Here is a 25102-nt window from a genome sequence, read left to right on the forward strand (position 1 = left end):
TAACAAGGCTGTAGGTTTCCACATGCCTGCTAGTTCTCCGAAGGCGAGAGACACAAGTGCTCTATGAAAGGTAAAAGTCTTTAAATGCTACAAACTTTTAGCATTCGAAGAGGTAGACTTCTACCCCCTCCCCACCACTCCTTGAAGGGAGCTGTGTCCGTCAAGCATAAGCGGGGCATGGAGAGCTGGCTGTACGACATGCACACATCTGGCAGTGGGCAGCGTTCTGCTCAGCAAGGCTTTAAATTATTTGATGTTCATAGCTCAGGGTCCTCAGGAGAATCCCAAGAGCCCGTCAAGCTGCGAGTTGCCTTGTGGGTTGGGGTTGTGGTGGCTGTAGTTTGTGACCTTGAGATGACTGTCTGCGATATCGTCTGAGTTTTCTACGTGTTCCCTCTGTGCGGAGATTGGGAACCCTTCTGTGGTCTGAGAGTGCCTACATGAGGTTAAAGGCGACAAATGCACGCTCTGCACTTTCCCTCTGCCACAAGAACTTTTACTTTTGTTCTTTTGTGGTGTTACCTCTAGCAAAAATAAATGGTTTACCAACAGAAAGCAGACGACAGACAAATGGAAAACTTAATGTGAATCAGGCTGAATTTGCTTGCAGGTATGACTAGCAAAGCCACTGTAGATGCAGTCTGAAGGCAGCAGTAAAATAACTTTACCATGCTTTCCTGGTGCTGCAGTATTTCTGTGATATTCTTGATGGATGACTCGTATCCCCTCGGAGATATTTCTGGCATAGATGATGTGTGCATGAAGCTCTTCCTTATGGCCGCTAGCTGGTGCTGTTAGCCTGATTTGAGAGCTCTAGACTGCAGTTTTAGTCAGACACCATCAGGAGCCACTGCTCACAAGCATCTTGATGCCTGCAGCATCTCAGTTCCTTGTCTTGCCGTATGCAGGGAAGCAAAACAATTGGCAGGAGGTGCAGCAGAGAACCAGCCCAAGGGCAAACCAGTAAGAGCAGTGTCTCCAGCCCCTCCAGTTTCTCAGTGCTGCACTGAAGAGGTGTGCAACGAGCGGGGAACCTCTCACATGGCCCCGCTCCATTGTCTAGAAACCAGGCTCCTGAACCAGTGGGTGGCCATGACCAAGAGAGATCCCTGGGAATGGTACTAGGTAGTTCATACAGGGTAAAAAGTGATGCTCAGTAAAGGCAAGGCCTTGACTCTTGGGGAAGGGAGGTGCCTAAGAGGGAAGAGCCTGGAGAGTGGTTGAGATCAGGGTTGTGCGAGGAGCAATGGAGTCGGGGAGAGCTCCTGAAGCAGTAGAGGATTTGAGTGTCACTCCCATCATCAGAAGGACAGCAGGAGATGCCTCCACTTCTTTTGTGAATGTGTTTTTTTTCCAGATTAGATTTGTTCCCATTTATAACTCCCCATTGAAAGTGGGAGGGGGCAGAGTGTTTACCTTACTAGTTAAAATACCACCAGAATACCAGCACTTTTTTAAAGATGAAAAATAATGTTGTAAGCATGACAAAGAGACATTATGCTGTGAGAAACTTCCCTTGTTCTTTTATTTTTATTCACTTCTGTAAAAGGGAGTAGGCTGGGTGCTATAGGGAAGGAACACATTGTAGATGCCCTAGGACAGAGATGGAATAGATAGTACTCGGGAGGAGTTGTTTTTGCATTCCCACACATTTCCATAGCCTGAGATGCTCCAAGGATGCATTCATTTTTAAATACTACATTTCCTCTTAGCGAACCCTTCCCCAACCCACTGGTGCACAGCTACAATAGCAAAATGCATAACAGGGACTTGATTCTGTTTATAAAGCATTTAGCAATGATGCACCTTCAATTTTTTGGTTCAGTGTGCAGCACTATTCCTCCTGATATGTCGTGGGAAATTGAGTTTACAGCTGGTTACCTTCTGGAATAAAAAAGTAAATAATACAACCTCAAATTTCATTCAAGGAAAGTTTTGCTATGACTGCTGTCTCACCTATGAAAAATGTTTTTGATTTCTGGACTCTTGTCTGAGTAGTGCAATACAGTGTTACCAGCTCCATGAATCCATTAGAGCTATTTAAGGAAAATATATTTGTTGCATTTTGAGCAGCCAGAATTGCACAAGAAAGCAATAATGTAACTGGGGAGTATAAAGACATCTAACTTCAGTTCTTTTGTTTGAATCACTTCAGAATCAGTCAGAGGAAAATGCTGTTCCTAGCTTCTGTAATCCACAGCGGGGGATCTGCATGAGACACTTCAGGAGAAAAGAAACATGCAAAGAGAACTAGACTGCTGCATGAAAAAGTAGAACCATCAAGCTACGCTGAAGTCGAGGGGAATTCAGTTCATATCGGTGGCCCTTAATTAAGTTTTCTAACCTATACAGTGAATAAGACAATCTTGCAGTCGGACCTTATTTGTTTGTCATAAATAACTTTTTTCTCTATCTAGCACACACAGATCAATACACAGTATTGGAAAAAGCTGCTTATATATCTCTAAGTTGATATAGAAAAATTACCACACCTTAGTATTCTCTCTCAAGGAATATTTATCATCCTATGAAAGGTGTATCCTAATGCACATATACTTAGGAAGATTCAAGGTTTTTTTGTGAGTACTGACCAGTATAAGCTTCACTTTCTGTTTACATATCTTTTCTAATGGATAAAGAGTAGGGCTTATTTAGTGGTATGCTGTGGCTGTTTAACGCTGCTTCAGCAATGCAAAAGAGCTGTAACATTTACATTCAGGTTACAGCTAACACTGGCTTTGTACAAAGCAGCCGAAGTGTGTGGATGAACTGGGTCCAATAATGTGCGTGCCAAATGAGTGTGTGTGTGTACTTACTTTGTATTGGTAAAATTTCACATCTGCATAATTCCAAGTGAGTAGCAAATACAAGTATTCATTACTTTGCTTTCCAGCAATTTAAAGGTTCTGTCAAGATTTTATATTCAGAAACAAAATCAGCAGAATTGCCTGCATGTTCAGTTCCATAGAAAATTGTGACCATAAGAGTAATATACATTATACATGTACACACAAACTAATGTGTCATAATAATAAAAGATTAGGAACTGTAGGTCAAGCTAGGGTAGTCCATTTAGTATTGTGACTAGATATTCATAGAAGATGGCTTTGTTTTTCTGAGGTATGGCTTCTACACTATTATTTTTAGCATTGATTTCATTACTGTGGAAGAGGACTTGCAACTGTAGTTCTTGTTCTTTTTCTTTTTCTTTGCTTGTGATTTTTGTTTGACTCTGCTCATCAGTCCTTGAGTTACTGCTGAATATTTGCTTCCTCGAGCTCTTTTGGGCAACTGCTCATGATACGGAGATTTCTGGCAGGGCTGTTCTGGTGAGTTCTGACCAGAGGTGTAACTATCAGGGTTTGTGCCCCGGGAGGCAGGGATGGCAGTAGGTGTCAGACCACAGTGGCCACTGTTATGCTACTGTTTCTGAATGTAGGTTGATTGTTTTACTCTTACTTTTTCACTGTTCTTGTGTCACAGAATCATAGAAAATTAGGGTTGGAAGGGACCTCGGGAGGCATGACAGGTCTGTGTCCCGTGGTGCTATAGCACTCTTGGGGGACGCACATCTCCTGCCTCTTCTGATCCCTTGGGGTGCCCTTTTCTCTTGTTTCCTGCCACACCTTGATGTTGTTCAGAAGAGAAAGGATGGGAGGCTGTCCTGAGGTCCAGAGGGAGTCTGGCCTACTGCTGAGCTGCCTGTGGCTGAACTGTCATGGCCCTTTGTACCTGTCGGTGCCTCGGGACACTAGGTGCTTTAAGGGCTGTGTACTTGGTCACTGTCTGCCCTACAGCCATGCTCATGCCTTGGAGATGTTACTGATTATAACTATAGTGTGGTGGCTTGCCCCAGTGCAAGGCTTGTCCCACTTAGGTCTCTAAGCCTTTATTAGGGGCTTTGGCCTTCTTGACTTTGGCCCCCTATTTTCTGGCTGGGCCTCCCTTTTGCCTAGGCCCACTGTGCTGGACTTGGGCTCTCGGGTGCCAGCCCTGTCTCTCGCCCTGGCCCATCTCTCACCCTGGGCCCCGGTCATAGACCTTACAGCCTCAGGCTGTCTCTACTGCCCTTCCTATTTCAGGCTTCTGACCCTCTTGGTTTCTGCCTGTGGCCTCCTCTTCTCCCCTTTCAGCCACAGCTGGTGAAAGCCAAGCTATTACTTTAACAAAAACCTCCCCTACTCTGGGTAAACAAACATTGGTAGTGAAAGAAAAAGGGCAAACTACCACTTGAAGGAAATCCTCCCCTACTCTGGCTAAGCAAACATTGGAACAACCTTCATCTCCTGGGGCTCTCACCTCTCTGCCTTCGGAGCGCTTCCTTGCCTGCAAGAGGGTTTGTGTGCAGCCAGTCTGTCCGAAGAGCTCGGCTCCGTGCACATCCCCAGTTCTCCTTTTCCCTCTAGGTGTTCAGTTCATATTCCCCTGAATGGTGCCCTATCAGAGTCAAATGGCTCTTTATCCCCAACTGCACTTTAGGTCTGCTGCATGATTCCCTTGCATCAGCTGCCTGTGTGTCTACATGGCAGGCTAGCCTGCTGTGTTTCCCCCCACTTTAGTAACAGGAGCCATTGGCTCCCTGTTACAGGAGGTCATCTAGTCCAACCCCCTGCTCAAAGCAGGACCTTCCCCAACTACATCATCCCAGCCAAGGCTCTGTCTAGCTGGGTCTTAAAAACCTCCAAGGATGGAGACCCCCACAACTGTCTGGGAAGTCTGCTCCAGTGCTTAACCACCCTGCTTGTGAGAGATTTTCTTAATATCTAACCTAAACTTCCCTTGCTGCAACTTGAGACCGTGGCTTCTTGTTCTCACAGTTTATCCAACAACGGAAAGAAGTTTCATATAGCAAAATAACAGGAAGCGTTTGTAGTCCTTACAGGGGCATCTACATGAGATGCTACAGTAGCCGAAAAATACTGTGCAGTAGTGCATCACAGCATGGCCAGTGCTAATATGCTACTGCACAGTATTATTAGGCTACTGTGCAGTAGCATCACCTGAAAGACGTTCGCCAGCACCACTGTTCAGTAACAATGGTTCTCGCGCATTTATTTAGTATTTGCTAATACAAGTACTAAACAAATGTGCAGTAATCACTGTGCCGTAGCTTCTTGTGTACCCAGCGTGTGGTAAATGCTTTGAAGCCTTCTGGAAATATTGTCTTGGTGATAGGTTATGCTATTTAATCCATGTGGTAGAGTCCCAGCTGATATAAGGGTTCTATGGTTTTGGGCCCTTGGCCTGCACCATTAACAGTTCATGCTCCAAACATTTAAAGCTTCTAAATAGATGAGACAAAGGGTGTGAAGAAGGAACAGGGAAGTGAAGTGACTTGCCCAAGCATAGGCGAGATTGGCCCATACCCCGAGATTGGCCACCGCCAGCTTCTGCGGGTGGGCAGTCGCTGTCCCCCACTTATTGCTGACACAGCCTCTGATGGCTGCAGGTGGTTCCCACTCACCACTCACCTCCCACCGCCGCTGACAGTCCCCACTTGCCACTCACCACCACTGACACTGCCAGCAGCGGCTGCGGGCAGTCTCCACTTGCCATTCACCACCAAGGTGCCCCCTCCCCAATTAGTGGGAGCCACTAGTCGTTCATGTGCCCAAGGTCACAAAGCCAGAAGTGAACCCCATGCCTCCCTACCTAGTACACTTTGCACTGAACCATGCTGCAGTGCCTCTACCTGAATGAGTAACACTTACCAACTGAGAAAGTTTAATGAAAGAACGCAGTACTGATTCACTTTCTCCATTCAGTGTAGTTGTATGCCTCAGGGAGCTATCATCCTTTTACCCTAACCTGTGTGAAATCCTTCCGGAGAGCACTCAGACCTGCTTCTGACTTGACATTTTGGTGTTGGAAAAGCTGAGTGTTCTGTTTCTCCTTTGCTGTCAGACTTGGTCCTCGGCGTTGTAGTGTAGACTGAAGGTGAATAATGTGTGGTCTTTCAATGAAGGTAGAAGAGGTATTTCTGGCTACTGTAGCACTGGGGGTGCTGATGAGTAATACTGAGACCATTAAGATCCTGAGGCTGTGCACCACCTTGATGTTTGGAGGTCAGTCATCCTTATTAGAGAGTTAACACCAACACCACACCTTCTGTTTATTCCAGAACTCTAGTGCTTTTTAAAAATTCAAGCCAAAAATATCTTTTTTCCCTTTTTTTGCATCATAATGTCTCTCCCCTTCTGCTACTGCAGAGTGCTGTAGCTATTGCTTAACTCATCTGAGATTAATTGTGCCCGAAAAAGCACAAGTTATGTTGTGTTGTATAGAGTGTGTTCTCTAATCTCCTTTTGGAATGTTTCCATTCATAGGATCTTAACGGCTTCCCTTGGCAGGCTGATCCAATACCTGACACTTCCATGCTACTTCTGCACCACAATCTAGTTTGGGGGGGTTTTTTTGCTTCTTAATGACATCTGATGCTGTCCTTTTTTTGTTCCAACCTAATAACTCAGACCAGATGGCTGAAGTTGACCTAGCATAATCTGGTTCCCAGGATATAAATGATGAAATTTAGACATATTATAATATTCCCTTAGTTTAATAAAAAAAACCCAAGCACTTGTAGCAAGAGGACCTGACTGTTGATTTTTGTTTGTTTGTTTAGATTAATGCAGTCTTTCTAATTGGTGTGCATCCTGTGCCCTAGGCCCAAAAGCTTAAAATATGCTACATTACTCATAATCCCTAGCACTGGGATTTAACATTGGGGTCAGGCTACCTAGAGAGATTGTGGAATCTCCATCCTTGGAAGTTTCAAGATGTTGGACAGACACTTGGCTGGAGTGGTTTAGTCAGGGATGATATTGCCCCTGAGCAGGAGGCCAGACTAGATGACCTTGTGAGGTCCCTTTTAGCCCTACTTTCCTGTGATCCTAGTTATAGTTAAATAGGCTGTCCAAAATTGCCTGGCTAGGCAACAATGAGTAAAATGTCGGTAAGCCAGAAGAGTAGTAAGGTACGTATCCACAGGAAATGCTTTCATTTTGCTAGGCACAGATGGAAAAAAACCACTTTAGCCCAGGGATTTTCAACCAGGGGGACCCCCCCCCCAACTTGTCGACTGGCTGCTGGGGACACCCCCCCCCCCCCCACCACACACACGCACTTGTCTGGCCACCAAGGGATTCCAGCCTTCTTGCCCAGCCGCTGGGGGTACACTGACTCAAAAAGGTTGAAAAACCCTGCTTTAGGCTACAACTTCTGCCTGTGCGTATCTGCTTCCTTATGGGCCTGATCCAAAGCCTGTTGAAATTGGTGGGAATCTGTTTGACTTGAATGGAGTTTGGATAAGAGCTGATAAGTGTGAGTCTTTACATCACATGGTGACATGTATAGCAAGTTAGAAGGGAAGAAGTGTTTGCTGAAACATACACCATAAATTCAAACTCATCAATGTACAAGGTCAGCCTTTTAAACTTAGTTATTCTTGTTGTGCGGGCTGGGGGTGAGCCGGGCCCATCTTTGCGCACGCGGGCTGTGGCCAGCAGCCCGGGCACGCGGGTTGGAGGAGACCATGCGGCGGCAAGGCACGCACGGGCTAGAATTAGTCACAGAGGCGTAATGGTTGATTTAAAGATTATTTACTTACACCCAAGATGGTCGTGGTGTAGGCTGGACAGTTTCCAGGTGCAGCTCCGCTTAAATCCTTGTTGGAGGACTACGACAAATTCGGTTCTTTGGCCCCGGAGTGGTTAAGGCTCCACGGGTTCGGCAATTTCTTTCCCACGGAGTTGTCAAAGCTCCGTGGGCTCTGTTCGGTTCTCAGGCCCCGGAGTTGTTAAGGCTCCGTGGGTTCAAAAATTGAGTATATAGGAAAGGGATACGTCTAGGATTGCGCTCGGCGACGGGGAGAGGCCAGAGGCTGTTTAGACCTCTGTTGCCTGCTTAAGAAATGCCTTGGGTCCGTGAGGATCCACAGCGCTTAGAGATCTTCATGTTCTTTAAGTGATTTCTCTCCAACTTGAGCGGAAGCCACCCAAGCCCTTTATACGGCTAGCAAGCCAATCGCTAGCCGTTACGTGTGCATATATTAGAGTTGGCCAATAATGTGGCACAAACTCTCATACAAATGGCGGGAACTCCTTTGCACCGTACATCTCTGAGATGCAAAAGAAATGCACCATGCAAAGAAAGCTTCAAATTGGCAGGAAATTCCCCGTTGCACTGGAGTTCTCTTCTGCAGCAAAGAACTCCACCATGCAAGGAAGCTGCAATTTAGCGGGAACATAATTTAGCGTTGCCAAAGCGCACACAAACAAAAACTCACAACTTTGGGTTGTGACACTTGTTACATAAAATATAGACAGTACTGGGAAGACTAGCATCAATTTGTTTGTTTTCACAGTTCAGTCTTCCCTTTTCCTCCCCCAGCTTTGTAAATGCAAGACTGCTATAACTAGAACTTTTCTCTCTACTCCATGCTCTTTTAGACATGTGATCCTGATTCTATTCTTGATTTGCAGTTAAACTGGGATGAATTTAGCTGAAGTGGGGAGACTTAAAAAGGAGTAAATATAGGGAAAATGTGACCCCAAAACATCTGTATCTTATTTGGATAGTTTTAGTAGTAGTGTTGTATTTTGGATGAAAAGGCTTGCTTAGCTGTGTAATAAGCGGAGAACGAATATATACAAGCATATGGATCATTGGGAGGCAGTACTGATGACTTGAATAAAAACTTGACACTTCTTCCACATATTAAAAAGAGTCAGGAAATCAGCTGGTATGGTGCAGGGTTCTGTATGACAGTAAAGAGGTATTAGGAGCATATCTCAGCCCCTTCTCAATACTGGAATGATGCATGTTCCCACATTCCTTAAGGGGGATAAATGGTGGCAGATAGGATGTTTCCTTCCCAGTCCATAAAATACTAGTGAAGCCACTCCATACCTGCTTGTACAGTAGAGAGTTTCTGCAGTAGCCACGGTCCCTTTATCCTGCTTCTATGGGTGTGTCCAGATAAGTGCATAAGTGCATTTCCCCAGGGAAAAATAGCAGCACGTGCATGCTCTGGCTTTCGGAGAGTTGCCCCATGTGGGATAGGGGGAGGCTGGAGCCAGCATTTGGGCTGGCCCTGGCAGCCTGACTTGTGCAGGTGTTCCAGGGCTCCAGCGGTAGCGATCCAGCAGCAGGGAGCCTGGCCAGCAGCTGGAGTCTGGCTCCGGCTGGCCAGGATCCAGTTTCAGGCAGCACATGCTGCTGCCACGTGTGCCACCCTGCTTTCTTCTGCCACAGGTTTTTTTGACACCAGGGTCTCCTGGTGTCAGAAAAAAACACTGCACTGCTAATTAGCAGTGTGGTGAACATGGGCATTTGCAGTGCCTGTGGTTTGTGGTGCCACACATGGGTCTGCACCACCACAAACCTCACATGTGTGCTCATCTGGATGCACTCTATCGGTCATTCCTACCTAGTAGATCTACATAGGCCTGAATACACTGGCCATTCCTGAATCCATCCCAAATTCTTTGAGCCCAGTTGTTGCAGATGGATTTGAGACTCTCTTGCACACTCATTTGCTATCCTCTGCCAGTGATCTCTCTCGGCCTGGCGACTTCTGAGGTCTTGCGCACAAATTACTTAAACTCATTCTTAATATTTGTAACAGACTTTGAAAACCTTGTCTGCATAGAACCGTAGAAGTGCATATAATTATTATTATTCTGCTCCTCTGAAGTTGGTATTCTCCAACCTTTAATCATTTTCCCTTCAATTTATCGCTCTTTCTGGGGCTGAGGCGACTAGAACTGAAAGCGACAGTCATTGTATTGAATCATCTTTTTTTCTCTCTCTCTCATTAGCATGTCAGTGAAGGCTCCTGTGGTCACAGAAGAATGTTTGAATGCAGATTAGTCAACTATAAATTTTGTCATTGGAATTTTCTTACCCTCATAATTCATTTAACCTTTCTGCTGGCAGAGCAGTCATATTTTCTTATAATGAATTAATATTGTGATTTTTATATAAATTACACACACCCAAGCTGTGTTAAAAGAACATCATTGTGGCTGGAAAGTCCAGCAGTCAAAGATTAAAAATGAGGGAGGCTTGTGCAAACTTATCATATCATACTGTGATTCTCCCCATGACCCCTGCCTCAGTCAGTGAAGGGGATGGAACTGCTTTGGGGATATACCAGAGTTGTGACATAAAGAGGATTTGTTCATAGATTCCATATCTCATTTGTTGCAGAAGTTGGAAAGTTTGCAGTGAATCAGGCAGATGGGTGCATGAAGGGAAAAAGGGAATCTCATGGATAAGACAGTTGAATATCACCACAAGGATGTAGCTTATGCCCTTGCTGCCATAGTATTTCTGTGTGATGCTGGCCAGTCCACTTAAACCAGTTCTGTAAAGGTGACTACTAACTGTCTCTCTCATTTTCTGAGAAAGTCCCCAACTAGAGAACTGGGATGTTGATTTGCAGCAGTGCTTAGAACTCAAAGCTACAAGGCAGGTCAAACAGAGCTGTACTTTGAACACACAACTTTAGCATGTTATATAGTACTGACGTACTCTTTATATAAAGCAAAGTTCTTGGGTAACTCAGGGTATAGACGGACATACATATGAACAGGGCCGGATTAACACATAGGCAAACTAGGCACATGCCTAGGGCCCTAAGTGAAGAAGGGGCCCAGTTGTGCTTATTTTACCTATTATAATTATTGATTGAAAAAAAGTAGGGGCCCATGAATTTGTTTGCTTAGGGCCCACTAAAGGGCTAATCTGGCCCTGCATATGAAGGACTTAAAGCTCTACTTTTTACTGAAATACTTTAGTAGTGTACAAATGTACAATTGCCTCCCAGCTAAAGCATCACTGTGAAGAACTTCAAAGTTCTCTCTTTCATCCAGGGTCATTTTTGATATTGTTTGGGCTGATTTGTAGTGCTATAATGCTATTCATCATCTGTCCACTCAAATTTTTATAGTGCTTTAGAGTGTTGTAAATGTTACATCTATCCTTGCTGTCAAATTGGTACACAGAATTAGTAGCTACTTTTGATCTTCACTTCTCTGTTCCTCAGTTCTCAATATATAAAATGGGAAAAAAGCACTACTTCACCTCACAGGGCCATTACAAAGATGAATTAATGTTTTTGTAGCTCTCACATGCAATAGTGACTGCACCACAGAAGACATTGGTAATTCTGTCTTCATTGCAGAGCTTAACTAGCTCATACACTAAGGCTAGGGACAGACATTCAAAAAGCTTGAGCCTGAGTTGATTTAATCTTTACAGGTTAGCCTCATCTGGCTAGGCTGAACCAATTTGTAACCGCACAGACAATACCTCTGGACTGAAAAAACGCAAGGACATGCCTGTAATGGCACAGGCTAGAAGCCAGGGGAGGTGGGGGTGCTAGAGTAGCCCTCCCTTCCCTTCCATAGTGCTGAGCTGAGGGAGGTATGGCCAGGCCCTGGCACAACACTCTGATTAGGGAGGGGTTCCCTGTTGATAACAGAGCATTTAGTTACACAGCAGGGAATTATACAGGGACTTTTTAGCATTTATCAGCTCATCAAACGAAAAAAAAGCCCCTCTCATTATTTCAAGTTCTTCTTAAACAATTATTTTCCAAGGAAGGAATGGAGGGACATTACCTGTTGATTAGCTTCAAAAAGTCCTAAGCCGACATTATCCTTTCTGCCTTTGTTCTGTCTCCCACAACACAGACAGTAGCCGGCATGTAGTATGCTAGCTAGTAGTGTGTGTCTGTGTAAGGAGAGGGGAGGGGGGAATCCCTGCTTGAGCAGGGAGTGGGGGGTAGAGCAGGAGGAAGCCAGGCAGATGCTGCTGTACTTGCAGTCTCTGCTGGAGCTGCAGCCAGGGAGCAGAGGGGTGGGACCAGCCCTACTGGGCTGGAGCAGAGAGCAGAGCCCCGCCCAGAGTTGCAAAGCATCTGGGATGCTGGGAGACTCTGGTTTAACTTAAACCAGGAAGGGGTCTGGGACAGAAATTGCATAAATTGGTTTGACCCAAATCAGTTAAGTCTGATACTACATTCAATCAGATTTATCTCAGACCAGTTTCAGCCATTTTCAAACTGGTTTATGTGCACTGAACATCTGTTCTGTTACAGGTTTAAACCAGTTTCTGAGCACTTAAACGGGTTTATGTGTAATGTCTGTCCCTAGACTAAGTGATGAGGAGAAAACAAAATATTGAAGAACTGTTCACTGGCACACTGGCAATCTGCACTTTGAGCAAGGAAGGGATCCTACATAAATGAATAGCATATGATTAGATGCTGTAGCATATGTAGATACTACATACAGTTAGATACTGTATCATAATGAATATGCATAAGGGGCCATATAAAGAACTCCAAGTCTTTTTTTTGTTATTTATCCCTTTAAAAAAAGGCAGATTCTGCTCAATCTTACACTGATGTAAAACAGGGAGAGTCCATGGACTTACACCAACACAACATGCTGTCACTCTCCCATTGCTCCAGCTGCAACACCTACTGGATTCTGTGCCCCCCCCTCCCCCTTTGGCTTTTGCTGACTGCCCCTGCCCCAGAGTGCGTGGCAGTACAATATGGCCCAACCCAAGTAGCTGAGGGCAAGTCAGGGGCAGCATAGGTTTGCAGTGCAGTGGTGGGAGTAGGGGTGGGCAGGCATGTGGTGCAGAGGTGTGGGTACACAAGCACACAGTGAAGTCAGGGGTGGAGGAGTTCTCATACAGCAAGTGGCCCAGAGGGCCCATGTCTCACCCTGGTGCAGCCCATGGGTGTGCTTCCCCCACTGGTGTAGCCCACAGGATGTTCAGCTCTGAGCCACATAGACAGCCATGACTAAGAGGCTAATTGGTCCCCCTATGTGTCTTCTTATAAGTCGTTAGGGTGAGAAGTAGTGAACCATGGTAGATGGTCACTGAGAATAGAAGTTGCATGTTCTGACCAGATTAATGATAGCATCATTTAAAAAAGGACTTGGTACCTTATACGTGTCTGTATATGTTTGTAAAATTATATCGATGCATTTTTCCAGCACTTGGGCCTGTTAGACAACATTAAGATGTCATGGAAACACACACAGAGTACTTTTGGGTCAGGTCAGCAGAAGCTTTTATTCAAAAGAAACTACAGCTGTAGGGGGAGTTCCAAAGTGACATGGATTTCCCAAGCACTTGGAAGGGGTCCCCCCCCCAAGAGCAAAATCAGGAGGCTTATATACTTTTTAACAGTCGCTTACAACTCACGTGATCATATAGTGAAATTATCATGAAAAGCGGCTATAATATTACTTCATTATTTCTTTGCTGTAATCAGGATGGGAAACTATGGGGGAGGTGAGGTTAGTTCACAAACCTCCTTCTTGCACCTGGAAATCTACTTTGTACATACTTTTTTGCTACCTTCAAGGCCGCGGTGAGCGAAGCAGTTGCAGAAGAGTTATAAAGAACAAACACTTGCCCTTATCTGTTCTACTGTACAGAGCCAGCAATTTTACACAAAGCGGTTATGTCATCTTATAACTAAAATAATCAAAGTTTAAGGCATATATTTTTTCTGATTCCACAAAGGAATTAATCTGACAGAGAAAATTTGGCTTTCCACATCCTCAAGGAGGAAGTATCCCAAATAAAGTACCCAATTTCTCTCTCTATGATTACTTCATCTTAAAATATAAGAGATTCCTTGTGGCAATGTATCTTGATCTGTTAAATTCAAGAGACAATTCAAGACAGCCTAACTGAGCAACAGGTAAAAATAAGATTATTAAGGATTGCAAATCACGCCTAAATTAACATCTAAATGAATGCATTCCACTGAACTTGGATAAATAAAATCTGTGACATCAAACACTTTTGAAAAATGCATGAAGATCAAAGATCTCTCTTGATGAAGTGTTTGTAAGTGAGGGATTAGGTAGAACAACTGCTCAGGTGCCAAAAGAAGAGAGTATTTTTGGTTCCTGTTTACCAACACCACCCACTGTAGAACAAGCATTGCCAAATGAAGACCACCCTGACCTCAGTCACTGAGCTCCAGTATACTGATGAGTCTGTAGTGTGTGCTTACTTGGAAGCAGATCTTCAGGCAATCGGCAGGGTCTTTACTGAGGCATACAAGAAAATGGGACTGAGCTTAACATTCAGAAGACTAAGGTCCTCCATCAACAAGCTCTTAATGAGCAGACTGAAGGCTGTGCTCTATGGCCAACTCAAGAACTGCCCGTGATGCAGAGGAAGGGTAAAGATCTGATATGGCAGCAAGGTCTCAAGAAATTCAGCACTCCCACTGACAGCTGGGAGAACCCTGCCTACCACCTCCTAGTCTGGAGAAGCCAGGTCAAGGCTGGTGCAGTCACTGTGGAGAGCCATTAGAGAGCCCAGGCTGAGACCCTCAGGTGAGCCAGGAAGCAGTGTGTGCTTCAATTTCCATCTGGTGAGTGGACTTGTAACCACTGTGGGAAGGTTTACCAGTCATGTATTGGGCTCTTCTCCCACACCAGTGCCAAACGCTACTGATTAACTTATTTTGTCATGTCTCCTTTCATCTGTCAACATGTTGGACAGCCTCCCTTTAATGAACAGACCCTAGCTCCAGTAATTCAGATTCATGGTGAGACTCTGGGGACTGTTGAGTATTTCCTGTATCTCAGAAGCCATCTCTCACAGAAGGCTGGCAAGAAATCCAACATAGCCTCAAATGTGCAAGTGCAGCCTTCAGTTGCTTGAGGAAATGGATATTCATAGATTGCAACATCAGATCCAATAACAAGCTTATGGTTTATGAAGCAGTTGTGATTCTCACCTTACAGCATGGAGCTGAGACACGGACAATGTATAGGAGACACCTCAAGTCACTGAAGGAGAACCATAAATACTAGCTGCAGAAGATGCTTCGAATTCAGTGGGAAGATAGATGCACCAACATTAGCGTCCTCTTGCAAGCAAACACCACAAGCATTGAGATGATGATTACCTGACATTAATTTCACCAGGCTGGCCACATTATCCGGGTGCCCAACTTCAGACTCCTGAAGCAGGTTTTATTCTCTTGGCTCAGTCAAGGGATATGCTCAAGAGGAGGGCAGAGAAAGTGCTTCAAGGCCAATTTGAAAAAAAATGCAAATCATTATCAACTCATGGGAGACTATTGCCCAGGACTGCCCCAAATGAAGGCAGTCTGCTGCAAGGATCCTAGGACTTTGAAACCTTACAACAACAACAACAGGAGATGGAAAAATGGGAGATGCAGAAACAGCGTCTTGCAGACTAAACCCAGAACTCAGAGCCATCCATCCCACATGGAAACGTGTCCAAGCTGCAATAGAGTCAGTTGATACTGGATAGGCCTTGTAAGCCATATTCAGACCCACAGATAAGACAATCGTGGAAGGCAGTCATCCTTGACTGTGTGGGACTGCTGCTGATGATGATGATCTCCTTGCTTTTTTGGGAATTGGACAACTTCCTCATACCGATTTTCATTTGCATAAGATTCTAGTGCTTTGCTTGGTTTTCCTTCCTATACGTTGCATCCAAGAGAGAGGCTGGATTTTGGTTACCATAAATGGCAATAGCAATGCTGTTGTGATGGTTTTAAATATGGCCTCCCCACTATCTGAACCCTGTTGCTATTCTATCTCATGCTTCTCTTCATCTAATCATTTCTGCTCCAATATACTCATACCCTTGCCACTCTTCACCCATTTTCGCATCCCCATTAATTGGGTGATTGGGTGTCACACCAAATTTCTTTTGCAAATTACAGCTCCTAATTTGTGCTCTCATTGACTGTGTGGGAAACTATTGTCTTTTTCTACAGAGAGTGATTTTTTGCTTATGGAAATACAAAGTGACATACTGTAGTATATTTGCTGTGTTCCAGAAACTTTTATAACTGCAAGTATGCTGAACTGCTCTTTTACCTACCAGATCCCAGAGAAGGAACCTGGAGTTTTCTTAGAGCAGAAAGATTGTTAGAAGGTGTTTCTCTTTTTACATTTGTAGATATGTATCTTTTTACACATGTGTACCACATAAGATGTGTAGGAGTTAGTTTTTGAGGGCACACATGAAGAAAACAACCTTTAATGTCCAATTGCAAGTACTGTACTTCTGCTTCTTGTCTGACTGACTCCTGTCAACCCAATAAATACTCTGACAGCTATAGCAGCAAATGCAACAACCACAGGCCAAATACTAGCTGATTCCTGCAGGTAATTTACCTAGAATTTGTTACTTATAAAGTTTTATGTGCCTTAGCTGGAGTTGCAATATAAATCAGTCTGGCAAAGAACCACATATACTGTATATTTTTAATTTTGCTATGCAAATTCTTGTGGTGGAATAACCCCTCCCCCCCCCCCCCCCCGATTCCCATTGTAGCTATTGCTCTATAGTTGTTAAATTAAATGGTAAAAGTTCAAAATTCTTAGCATTGTATAATATGTAGATTCCTGTGAATCCCTCTGCTCAGGTCATTCAGTAAGTGTGTTTTATTAACATGGTAATATCCCTGCCAAACTAGTGCTCACACTTGATGGCTGTTTTATTTTAAAAGAACAATGTATGAGACTTTTTTTTCATCATCTTATGCTAGTGCTAAGATATTGTGTGATATGTTAGATGAAGGTTAGTCTGACTTGCAGGTATCAGAAATAAGGAGTCGATCTGTTCTCATCTCCCTTTGGCTGGCCAATGAGAGGTAGAAACCTCTTGCCAGAGGAGGGGGTTTCGCTTATGTTCTGCAGCGGGTGCTTTCCCCTCTCTCTGGGCTGTTCCATCATTGAAAATCCAACCCAGTCTCCCATCTAAGATGGATGGATGTCATGCCATAGGAGCAGGGAGATAAACTTTTAAAAGGGTTAATTTAACTAACTAGAGGTAGTTTGTGACTGGCCCAGCCAGAGTGGCCTTTGAACTTTCTTAACAGATTTCTCATTCACTAGCAGCCAGGACTCAAGCAGGTGTTAGGGCTGAACATCTTTTGAGATGCCTAATATTTAGCTGTTTTCTAGTTTTCTTTCCAAGATAATTTGAACTGTTCTTTTTCTTGTACAAGATCTTGCTCTATATAAATGGTTGGGATTTGTGTATAATTTCATGCAAAGCGTTCATTCAGTCTTTCCTTATAATTATTATTCATGTGTTTCCTTCAAACAGCCAACAAAATCTTTTAAAGCAGGAAATTTTCTCAGAAACCTACATGACATTTCAGAAAACTAGTTTACATATTCGTGCCTTCTGCTAGAAATAATAATATGTGCTTATCGATATAATGTAGACTCCAAAGTGCATAAATACGTACTAGTTAGAGATAAATATCAGGGACTGCAAAATCCAGCATATCAAATGAAGTCTCTTGTTTCTTTTTACTAACAGATATTCAAGAGTTTTATGAAGTGACTTTGCTAAACTCCCAGAAAAGCTACGAGCAAAAAATAGAAGAAGCAAACCAAGTAGCAGAGAAATGGGAGAAGACAAAATCTTCTACTACATGTCATGAAAGTCTGCAGAGAAACCATGAGGTACTGTGCTAAAAGAATAGTTCAATGTTATCTCACAAATAATAGATAAATAGTTGGAAGTAATCATAATGAATCATAATAAATAGATAGCTCAGGAGGTGAAAGTAATGTTTTACAGTAGGCAGGATGGCCTTTTGGTTAGGTAATGTACTGAAACTTAGAGCAGGTTCTGACTCTGTCCTATACATCTGCTGTCACTTTGGTTATACTACTTAATTTCTCTGTGCTTCAGGTCCGCACCTATAAAATGGGAAATACAGCACTATTACTCCCCCTCTTCAGTTTATCTTTCCTAATGAAACTTTGAGTTCACACTTTATTAGGGTGTGGACAGAAGTAACAACTGAACTGTTTTGAATGGTCTACAACAGTGGTCTCCAATCTTTTTATGGTGAAGATCACTTTTTGGCACCCCAGGATCTACCATGCCCCTCCACACCTGCCCACCCCTGGTCCCACCCTACCCCAGGCCACCCCCCCATCCCCCTTGACTCCTGGACAAGCTGCCCGGGCTCTGACCCCACACACTTAGCTCAGCTTGGGTGGCATGGGGCATGGCTCGTCCCAGCCACGTGTGTCCTGCCACTCCTGATTGTGGAGCCTCTGACAGTCTGAGATCGACTGTTAGAGGCTCCATGATTGACCAGTCAATCGAGACCGACTGGTTGGTAACCACTAGTCTACAAACATACATGCCCTTTGAAGTGTTTCAAAAGCTGCCGAAGTGCTCTAAAATGCTAACTCTTTAAATGAGGTGTTACTTGGGAGTGTTTCACTTTTTGTTCCTTCTGCACAGCCCCAGCGGGGCTCTAAGGGGGAGAGGAGAGATCTGAGGGATTTGGGACTGGGACTGGAGAATTGGGATCATGGCAGCAAGGATCCTCTGCTTCCTCCCTGTTTACCTCCCCTCCCTGCTGGGGGAGCGGGGAATGGATCTGCAGATTGCTGTAGCGTCCTTGAACACCTCCTGGCTGGTGCTAGAGAAGGGTACACTGTTTTGAAATGTTCCAGCCAGGAATGCTCCAGAGCCTGTATGTCTACCCCCTGCCTGAAAATATTAGTTTTTGAAATGTTTCCAAGTGCGTTTCACTTGGAAACATTTCAGAGGTTACTTTTGGGCACAGATAGACATTAGGGCCCTGCTCTAACTTGTGGCACTTTACGTAAAGTGCCATGATTCATAGCTTCATAGATGTTTGGGTTGAAAGGGACTTCAGCAGATCATTGAGTCTGATCCCCGGCTCTGGGGAGGAAAGAGTGCTGGGGTCAGATGACCCCAGCCAGGTGCATGTCTAGCCTCCTCTTAAGGACCCCCGGGGTAGGGAAGAGAACCACCTCCCTTGGAAACCCATTCCAGATTCTAGCAACCCTCAGCATAAAGAAGTTCTTCCTGATGTCTAACCTAAATCTGCTTTCCATCAGTTTGTGGGCAATGTTCCTAGTTACTCCAAGGGGTGCCCTGGTAAACAGAGCATTTCCTATTCCTTGTTGCCCCCCACTCCCTAATGAATTTTTGTAGGCAGCCACAAGATCACGTCTCAGCCTTCTCTTGCGGAAGCTGAAGAGATCCAGGGCCCTCAATCTCTCCTCATAGAGCTTTGCCTACAGGCCCCTAACCATACAAGTGGCCCTCCTCTGAACCCTCTCAGGTTGTCCAGATCCCTCTTGAAGTATGGCGCCCAAAACTGGACACAGTACTCCAACTGTGGTCTGACCAACATCGCACAGGCGGGAAGTGTCGCCTCCCTGGACTTGTTTGTCATGCACCTGCTAATACATGATAAAGTGCGGTTAGCTTTACTGATCACTTTGTCACATTGACGAGTCATGTTCAATTGGGTGTCAACAATGATTCTGAGATCCCTTTCTGCTGCTGTGCTGCTGAGAAGGTCCCCCCAGCAGCTTGTAATTGTGCTGGTGATTCCTTCTCCCTAGGTGCAGTACCTTGCACTTGTGCTTGTTGAACTGCATCCTGTTCTGTTCTGCCCACATTTCCAACCTGTCCAAATCTGCCTGGATTCATTCTCTACCCTCTGGTGTGTTAATTGGTATCATCAGCAAATTTGGAGTGCTTTCCACACCCTCATCCAAGTCACTGATGAAGACATTGAACAGCACAGATCCAAGGACCAAGCCATGGGCTCCTGGTGCCTCTTGAGTCAGGGAGTGTGGGGGAGGAGTGGGTCCCCTAGCAGCCGATCGCATTGACTGGGCGGGGGGAAGGGGGAGGGGGGTGTCCCCTGGTGGCCAATAGTGCTGACCGTGACCGATCTCACTCACCAAAAAGAGCAGCCGCGCTGCTTCCGGCAGTCCCGCAACCATTTCTGGTGCTCCTGCCTGCCCACCTGCCCATTGCCTAAACAGGGAGTGCGGCCTGACAGGGGTTGCATCAGCGTTCTCAGGAGGTACATGTGCACCCTTGTGTACCCCCTAAGCATCGCCACTGGATCGAGCCCTGTGGGACTCCACTGCCCACATCTTTCCAGGTCAATACCAACCCATCCACCACTACTCTCTGGGTTTGACCCCTAAGCCAATTTGCCACCCACCTTACTGTGTAATCATCTACATCACAGTCTCTCAGTTTATCTGTGAGAATAGGATGAGATACCATATGAAATTCTTTCTTAAAATCCAAATAAATGACATCTACCTTGATTCCTGAGTCTAAACATTTTGTGACCTGGTCATAAAAAGAAACAAGCATTGTTTTTTCTGCTGAACTCCCACAAATGTGATCCTTAATAATTCTTTCAGAGGTTTTCCCAAGGATACAGGTGAGACTAACTGGTCTATAGTTACCTGGATCCTCCTTCCTCCCCTTCTTGAAAATAGGGACCACGCTGGCTCTTTTCCAGTCCTCTGGGACATGACCTGAGCACCAAGAGTGCTCAAACAGCCATACCACTGATCCAATTGGGAGATCTGTCCTGATCCATGTTCAGGAATACAGAAGCAAAAAGCTCATTGAAGAGCTCAGCCTTGTCCACCCATCTGTCACTAATTGCCCTAGTTTATCCTGTAGGAGTCCTATGCTATCCTGCGCCTTCTTTTTACTCCCTATATACCTGAATGACTTTTTGTTGTCTTTAATTTTTGTTGCCAGACTAAGTTCCATTTGTGCTTTGGTCTTTCTGACTGCTACTTTGCAAGTGTGGGCCAAGTAGGTGTACTCCGCCTTGGTAGCTACCCCCTGCTTCCATGGCCTATGTGCCTCTGTTTTGCCCCTAGGCTTTCCTGGATTTCCGTTTTCAGCCAGGAGGGTTTCTTGGCCCTTTTTTCACCTTTCCTGCACAATGGGATTGTCTCCATCTGCACCTGTAAGATTGTTTCCTTTAGGAATGACCACCCTTCCTGGACTCCCATTTCACCAATGCTCCTGTTCTTCAGTGCCTCACTAACTAATAGGGCTGTGAGAAATTTCAGCAGCTATTTTGTTTCAGAGTTGTTTTGGGCTGCTTCGGCACCAGAAACACCAAATCCAAAACAAAATGGAAGGCTCAGAAACATCTTCAAAATGAAATGAGGCATCTGAAATATTTCGGAAATGTTTCAGAAAATTTTGGAGTTTAGGAGCTAGTCTTGCAGGGAAATGGCTGTACTCTGCTGCCCTGCCATACGACTCGGCTCTGCAGGGAGCAGAGATCTGTGCCAGAGGGTCTCCTTGCTGCTGCTGCCCACCCTTCACTGCTCCGGTGACACGCGGCTGCACGAGGTGGGCAGTGGCAGTGAGGAGACCCCTGACAGATCTCTGCTCCCTGCAGAACCAAGTCATGCAGCAGGGCCCAGCAGGCTTGCTTGCCACTCTGCGCTGCTTCCCTGCCCCACGACCCAGTGTAATAGGAATCAGAGATCTGTGTGGGGGTCTCCTCTCCTGCACAGGGGGCAGCAGCCCTACCCCTCCCCTGGACGAGCCACCCACAGCCCCATCCTGCTACCCTCTGGGGCCCCAAGCCCCTGGCCCCAAGCCCTGCCTGGCTGGGTAGGGCTCTGCGAAGCTTGCAGCCTGTTCAAAACAGATTCAGAGGAGATTCTGCTGAAACAAAACAAGACACAAGAAGTCTATGGGCCAACGAGAGGTAAAGCACTGCTCAACCTGGTACTGGCAACCAGGGACGACCTAATCAGTAACCTAATGATCGATGGAAAGCTGGGTGACAGCGACCATGACCTGATCACCTTCACCATTTGCTGTAAAGCTGGCAAGTCAGTCAGCAATACAGAAATCCTCGACTTCAGGAAAGCTGACTTTGACAAGCTCAGGAGGCTTGTTGGTGAGACCCTAAGGGACCATGACCCCAAGGGGAGAGGAGTTCAGGAAGAGTGGTTGCTCCTCAAGGGAGCAATCCTCGATGCACAAGCTAAGGCTATTCCATCTCAGAGGAAAGGCAGCAAAAGGGCAGAGCAGCCCCCTTGGCTCTCCAGGGAAGTAGTGGACCTCCTGCATCTGAAAAGAAAGGCCTACAAAGGATGGAGGATGGGATCCACCTCCAAGGAGGAATATTCTACACTGGTCCAGTCTTGCAGGGAGCAAACCAGGAAAGCCAAGGTTGCGATGGAACTCCAACTAGCTACAAGTATCAAGGACAATAAAAAGTTCTATTTTAGATATGTGGGGAGCCGGAGGAAAAGCAAGGGCAACTTTGGACGCTTGCTAAACCAGATGGGACAACTGACAACCAACGCCCAGGAAAAAGCCAACCTATTAAATGGGTACTTTGTGACGGTCTTTCATCAGTCCCACAGGACACCCCTGCCCATTACGGGGCAGGGAGGCCCGGGTGAGGGAGATTACTTGCCCTCCATCAATGCTGACCTTGTGAAGGAACGCCTTGAGAGGCTGGACAGCTTCAAGTCAGACCTCCCTGACAATCTACACCCAAGGGTACTCAAGGAGCTGGCTAGCATCATAGCCCAGCCCCTGGCACGGATCTTCAAGAACTTCTGGTGCTCTGGTGAAGTGCCCGAAGACTGGACGAAGGCCAATGTGGTGCCTATCTTTAAGAAAGGGAGGAAAGTGGATCCAGCAAACTACAGGCCCATCAGCCTAACCTCTATCCTGGGAAGGTTCTTAGAAAAGATTATCAAAGAGGCCATTCTTAATGGACTGGCTGCTGGCAGCATCCTGAGGGATAGCCAGCACGGGTTTGTTGCAGGTAGGTCTTGCTTGACCAATCTTATTTCCTTTTATGACCAGGTGACCTATCACCTGGACAAGGGAGAGGAGATTGATGTTGTATATCTTGACTTTAAAAAAGCCTTCGATCTGGTATCCCATGATCACCTTTTGGCAAAACTGGCCAACTGTGGCCTCAGCCTCACCACGATCCACTGGCTAGGGAATTGGCTCCGTGGCTGGACCCAGAGGGTGGTGGTTGATGGAAATCAATCGTTGTGGTGTGCTGTGACCAGTGGGATCCCTCAAGGCTCTGTCCTTGGTCCTGTATTGTTCAACATCTTCATTAATGATGTAGACATTGGTGTCAGAAGTGGACTGGCCAAGTTCGTCGATGACACCAAACTCTGGGGTAAAGTGTCCACACCTGAGGACAGTTGAGTGATCCAGGCTGACCTTGACAGGCTCAGGAAATGGGCGGATGAGAACCTGATGGTGTTTAACACCAAAAAATGCAAGGTTCTCCACCTTGGGAGGAAAAACCTGCAGTATGCTTATAGGCTCGGCAGTGTTATGCTGGCTAGCACTGTGGATGAAAGGGACTTGGGGGTCATGATTGACCACAAGATGAACAGGAGCCTTCAATGTGATGCTGCGGCTGGTAAAGCAACCAAAATGCTGGCTTGCATCCATAGATACTTGTCAAGCATTCCCAGCACATCATTCTCTCCATTGTACATGGTCTTGGTGAGGCCGCAGCTGGAGTACTGTGTCCAGTTTTGGGCCCCACAATTCAAAAAGGATGTGGAGAAGCTTGAGAGAGTCCAGAGGAGAGCCACGCGCATGATCAGAGGTCAGGAAAATAGACCTGATGACGACAGGCTGAGAGCCATGGGGCTCTTCAGTCTGGAAAAGCACAGGCTTAGGGGTGATCTGATGGCCACCTATAAGTTTATCGGGGTGTTCACCAGGATCTGGGGGAATGATTGTTCACCAGAGTGCCCCAAGGGATGACAAAGTTGAACAGTTATAAACTCCCGCAACACCGTTTCAGGCTGGACATAAGGAGGAATTTCTTTACTGTCCGAGCCCCCAAGGTCTGGAATAGCCTGCCATCGGAAGTGGTTCAAGAACCTACTTTGAACGCTTTGAAGAGAAACATGGATGCTTACCTTGCTGGCATCCTTTGACCCTAGGTGACTTCCTGCCCTTTGGGCAGGGGGCTGGACTCAAAGATCTTCCAAGGTCCCTTCCAGCTCTAATGTCTATGAAAACAGGACAGTGATCCAAAACACTGAAACGAATCACTGTCCTCCGAAACGGCTTAATCTGAAACCGAATCAAAACACAGCCATTTCGCACAGCCCTACTAACTAATCTCCTGAGCACACTGAGTTAAAGCCCCTTCTCCAATCCGACAGACATTCACCTGTTGGGTTGGAGGTAGGGTGGCGGGTATGGAGCTAGCCTGTACTGGCTCTGGCTAGCAGGTAGGGGTGCTCCAGCAGCCTCCAAGGAGGCTGTCAAACTTCCCCTCTCCCCATTTCTGCCTCTCCCCTCCTATTAATGCGTCTCAGCGTGCTATTACCTGTGGCTTGTGATGTTTATCTTAGCTCAGTGGTTTTCTTCTTAGCTCTGTCAAGCGTGTGAGAGATTTGTCTAAACATCATAACCAAAGTTTTAATACTTTCGTTCCTAAAAATAGCACCCCCAGGTGCTAGGCTGTCACATTTCCCCTTGAACATTATCTCAGCACTTGGGTTACTAAGATTTAAGCACCCTAATCTGTTATCTGGAGCTGGTAGAAGGATTTGAATCCTTTCTCTGCTGTGAGTGTTTCAAAAAGCTCTTTCTGGTTAATAATGACCAAAGACTGCCAGGTGGCCTACATGAACTAAATTGGTCATTTAATTATCTTCCTGGGAATACATGTTGACATCTTCATAACTAATTAATTGTTGTGCTGTTTGTAGAGTGCATAAAGATTGAATGGACATGTTGTGAAAACTGCCCTCTCTCAGGTCAATGACAAAAACACAGCATACTGTACAGAAGTTTGTATTGTCTAGTATGAATATATAGATACTTTTTAGCTTCCACAGGTCAATTCACCATGTCTTGTAAGCCCAAAATTTGCTTAGAAGAACACATGTTGAAATGACACGCACACTAACAACAATGCAGTCACATTTTCTACACAACTGGTCCAAAAGCAAAATGAGATCTACAGGCAGCTAGAAATGAAGCACTCTTAAGAAACGAAAATTTTATTGTAAAAATTAACTAGTAAAAAAAAATTCAGGATGAATGTATCATGCAGTGTTTGAATAGAATCACAGCAAATGAAACTAAACCTTACCACAAGGTATTTTCTATGAATGATTTAACACTAGAGTCCCAGCTGAAGATGCAGCTAGCTAACCTTGCTACTCTGAAATGCTTCTGGAACAACACTGTCTGCTTTAAGAAGGTGAAAGTG

General features: G+C 45.4%; 1 protein-coding gene across 4 annotated transcripts in view; it reads left to right on the forward strand.

Moving 5' to 3' along the window:
* DLG2 (discs large MAGUK scaffold protein 2) overlaps nucleotides 1-25102 on the forward strand; it is a 1595452-nt gene that overhangs the window by 182971 nt on the left and 1387379 nt on the right. For all 4 annotated transcript variants that reach the window (XM_059722034.1, XM_059721995.1, XM_059721996.1 and 1 more), the window contains exon 3: nucleotides 17362-17507. In XM_059722034.1, coding sequence (XP_059578017.1) covers nucleotides 17362-17507 — 146 coding nt within the window. The remainder of the gene's footprint in view (nucleotides 1-17361; nucleotides 17508-25102) is intronic.

Source organism: Alligator mississippiensis, chromosome 1 (genome assembly GCF_030867095.1).
Source record: "Alligator mississippiensis isolate rAllMis1 chromosome 1, rAllMis1, whole genome shotgun sequence".
NCBI lineage: Eukaryota > Metazoa > Chordata > Crocodylia > Alligatoridae > Alligator > Alligator mississippiensis.